Source organism: Musca vetustissima, unplaced genomic scaffold (assembly GCF_032173495.1).
Source record: "Musca vetustissima isolate MV318-11 ecotype Yass unplaced genomic scaffold, APGP_CSIRO_Mvet_v1 utg118231, whole genome shotgun sequence".
In the NCBI taxonomy this organism is placed as follows: Eukaryota; Metazoa; Arthropoda; class Insecta; order Diptera; family Muscidae; genus Musca; species Musca vetustissima.
In genome coordinates this window covers 31,355-34,977 of record NW_026885080.1, presented here as the reverse complement: position 1 = coordinate 34,977, position 3,623 = coordinate 31,355, and the positions used below count along the sequence as shown (strand labels likewise).

The window sequence follows — 3,623 nt, the reverse complement described above, 5'->3', positions numbered from 1 at the left end:
GTTTATATTATATCCAAGAAGAGTGGTTGACCTTTAAATTAATACCAATTATATTGTTGTATGTGCTCGGATGTGGGAGTTACACCTAAATATTTACAGGTATCTCTGTATTCGTATATTAAATAGTAACCCATTATCACACTAGAGAGCGGAACTATAGCGCTGATCGCTTTGAAATGTTCCATGAGGTTCCAGTTATGGTTAAGGACAACGCCTATAATTTTCGGTGATGATCAGATAATAATTTTGGAATGAAGTGGACCGAAAACTTAATTTTTTGTGTTATTTTCGAGTCGATCTATAGACCACAAATGAAAGCCGAACATCACAACACAACCCACAGTGAAGGGAATACTGGACAATAACTGTACTGAATATTTTCCCCTGAAGGATATAGACCCAAAAAGTTGATACCATTTACATTGTCGTATGAACCCGGATGTGGGAGTTACACGTAAATATTTACAGGTGCTTACGTATTCAGATATTATTTAGTAACCGATTACCACATTAGAGGGCCAAAATATAGCGCTGATCGCTTTGAAAATCTCTACTATGATCCAGGTATGGTCAAGGGCAACTCCTATAATTTTCGGTGACGATCAGATAATAATATTGGGATGAAGTGGACCGAAAACGCAATTACAAACCGAACATTACAACACAACCCACGGTGAAGGAAGTCTGGACAAGTAATTACAAGGGCTGTACTGAATATTATTAATAATAATATTTTTTGACCTCTAGTCGGTCAAGAGGGTGCAAATATCGCGAAGTATTGCCCAAGCTCAGAAAGTAGTACCACAGAAAGTTAGATGTTCGTCGAAGTTGTGTAGGGTATCATATGGTCGGCTCCGTCCGACTATACTGCTCTGCTCACTGGTTTAATTTTACTTTTTGTTTAACAAATATTTGAATTAAAAAATTTTACAATTGTCTGTCCGTATGAATTGTGTAACATTTCTAACGAAGATGAATTGTTGGTTTTGCTTAAATCAGTAACATGTTAAGTGTGCTCGTACCAACGCGAAAGTATTTGAGACAATGTTGGCGTTCGTTGGTGCTGTGTTCACTGTAGAAAACTTTCGGCCGATTTTTATAATTTTGTAAAATACTTGCAATGGGAGCTTGTATCCATTAAGAAAGACTTTACATCATTATCAAGTCGCTTTGAAAATGTTTCTAATCTGTTTAATAAGTACCAGGAACTCGATGAATTTGTATTGTCGCCGTCCGTCTCTGGGCAGAAACGAAAGAGGTCTACGAAGAAGGCACCAACTAAAATGATGCCTATTCGTAAAACTTTTGTTTCCGTCCACATGCTAGGAAATTTACCAAATTTAATTTTAGTACTTTTCGTACCGTTCTAGTACGAATTTCCAAACCCCCAGCCTTATCTATCACCTTTGGACCAAAAGTGATCCTCACCCAAAATTTCAATACTCTAGCTTCAGCCATTTCGTATGGGCGTTGATGAATCGTTAAATCAGTCAGTCAATTTGTCAATCACTTTACTCTTTTATTAGTATAGATTAAAATAACCAGTTCAATATGTTTAAATGACTGTCATTTCACGCTAATATTTTAAAACGTGTCAATGTTGTATAACATCTTTCAAATATAAATTATATTCACAAAATTGTGAAAAATTGGATTCCTGGTCCGTAGTATATCGTATAGCTTCCATATATAACTTGTTTTGTAGTAGATATTCTGGAATGGGTTTTTCACTTCCATAGGAAATCCTTAGATCAAAATCGGAGTCATGTGTGGTAATCACTGTATATAATTTTATGTTCCTTGCACAATTGTATCATATATTACTATGACATCTAAATTGTAGTCTCCATAAATTTCAATAACTTTTAAAGGTCGACAACAAATCGAATCGACAAGAAAATATCTCATATTGATATCTCCAATGTCCTAAATAGGAACACACGCATTACAATATTTGGGAAAGGAGTTTAGTACTTGGTCCGAAAAAAAAATGTAACTTGCTTGCTTTCATTTAAACAACAAACAAAACAAAAGCAAATCATGCACTTCTTATCCTCTGTTTTGTTACAACTTCTCTTGCTGCTATAACGCTCGTATACTCGAACTGGGTAATTGTGTTAGTGTGTGGTGGCTGATGTAAGTTTTGGTACTCTGATTACAATGGCCAAAGTTTTTAATGCTTTAGATTTTGTTGTTGGTTTTTGTTCGTTTAATTTTTGGCGTGGCAGACAAAAAAAAGAACAAAAAAAAAAATTGTCAGAAATATTTTATATCGCAGGCGAGATTTTGTGTATAAAAGTTAGCAAATTTTCAATTAGCAGCATAGAATCGAATTGTAAAGCGTTCACTGAACACTGCTTGAAGTTCATTTTTCATCGTCTATATCCTTATCCTCTAATCCTTCAACATGAAGGTAATTTGTGTAAAAAAACATATTGTTGTGCAATATATCCTATCACTACAATATCCTTTTAATATTTACATTTCAGTTCGTATTTGCCGTAGTCATGTTGGCCCTTGCCGCCGGTGTCCAGTCATCTTTGCTAACAGCTCAGGTTGCACCAGGTGTATCGTTTGTTGCTCCAGCTGTGCCCGGACCCGCCCCATGGGCTGGACCTTGGGGTGGACCATGGGCTGGTGCTCATGCCGCCGGTGTATGGGGTGGTATTGCTGGACCATGGGGACCTGCTGGATATGGTGCTTGGGGTCCTGCTGGTCATGGTGCCTGGGGTGGTTATCCCGGTATCTCATTGAGCCAAGGTCCCGGACCAAGTGCTGCCCATGGACCAGGTGTTTATGTTGCTAAGACTCGTGGTGCCGTTCACACTGCTCCTTTGGCTGGTCACATTAACTCCGCCACCTCAGTCAATTTAGCCCCTGCTCCTGGAACCCACTAGATAGCCATTGCGGTAACGAACTGATAAAACTGGTTTTACATAGTCTGCGCTACATTACTTCTTGCTTCAGCTTAAATCCCCTTTCCACATCTAAGGAGTTTCTTTCGATTATTTACGTCCTCCAATACCAATTCACCACTAGCACACACAAACTTTACCATCTGGTCAAGGAGGCGTTACTGGGTCCAATCTATTTACCATCATCGATCCAATGCCCTGTACACCAAGTCCCAGAATAATGGCAACAATTCAACAACATCTACGAACAGAACACAAAACTCTACACCTAACTATGCCTTATCCTCCATTTTCTATCTTTACTCTTTAACTGTAAATATGAAAACAACAAAATATTGCAACAACATAAAAATCTAAAAAAAAAAATGTTAAAACAAATATCTTTGCAAATGAAATAAAGATATTAAAAATCTTAAAAGACTTGACTTAATTTTCATTTTATGGAACTATCGCTTTATCACATTGAGCATTGTATAATCTCACACAGTACTTAGTTATCGAGTGAATGCTGATTTGTGAAAAATATTTATTTTAAGTGTGTTCCAAAATTGAAAGCTGAATTCTGAAGTTCCATGTGGAATTACAAAATCTCTTTAAGAAACCGGGACCTTCATATGGAGACTTTGTCATTGTAAATTTTCTGCTGATAGGTTGTGTATACTCTTACAAAATGAAAAATACTGAAAAACTTTGAGCTATATTGAAAAA

At 36.8% G+C, this 3,623-nt stretch overlaps 1 protein-coding gene across 1 annotated transcript; it reads left to right on the top strand.

The window, feature by feature from the left end:
- The first annotated feature begins 2,312 nt into the window (after positions 1-2,312).
- LOC133332192 (adult cuticle protein 1-like) lies at positions 2,313-3,271 on the top strand. The gene is made up of 2 exons (XM_061540572.1): positions 2,313-2,413; positions 2,490-3,271. The coding sequence occupies exons 1-2, from the start codon at positions 2,408-2,410 to the stop codon at positions 2,895-2,897; spliced, it is 414 nt and encodes a 137-aa protein (XP_061396556.1). The 5' UTR covers positions 2,313-2,407; the 3' UTR covers positions 2,898-3,271.
- The last annotated feature ends 352 nt before the right edge of the window (positions 3,272-3,623 follow it).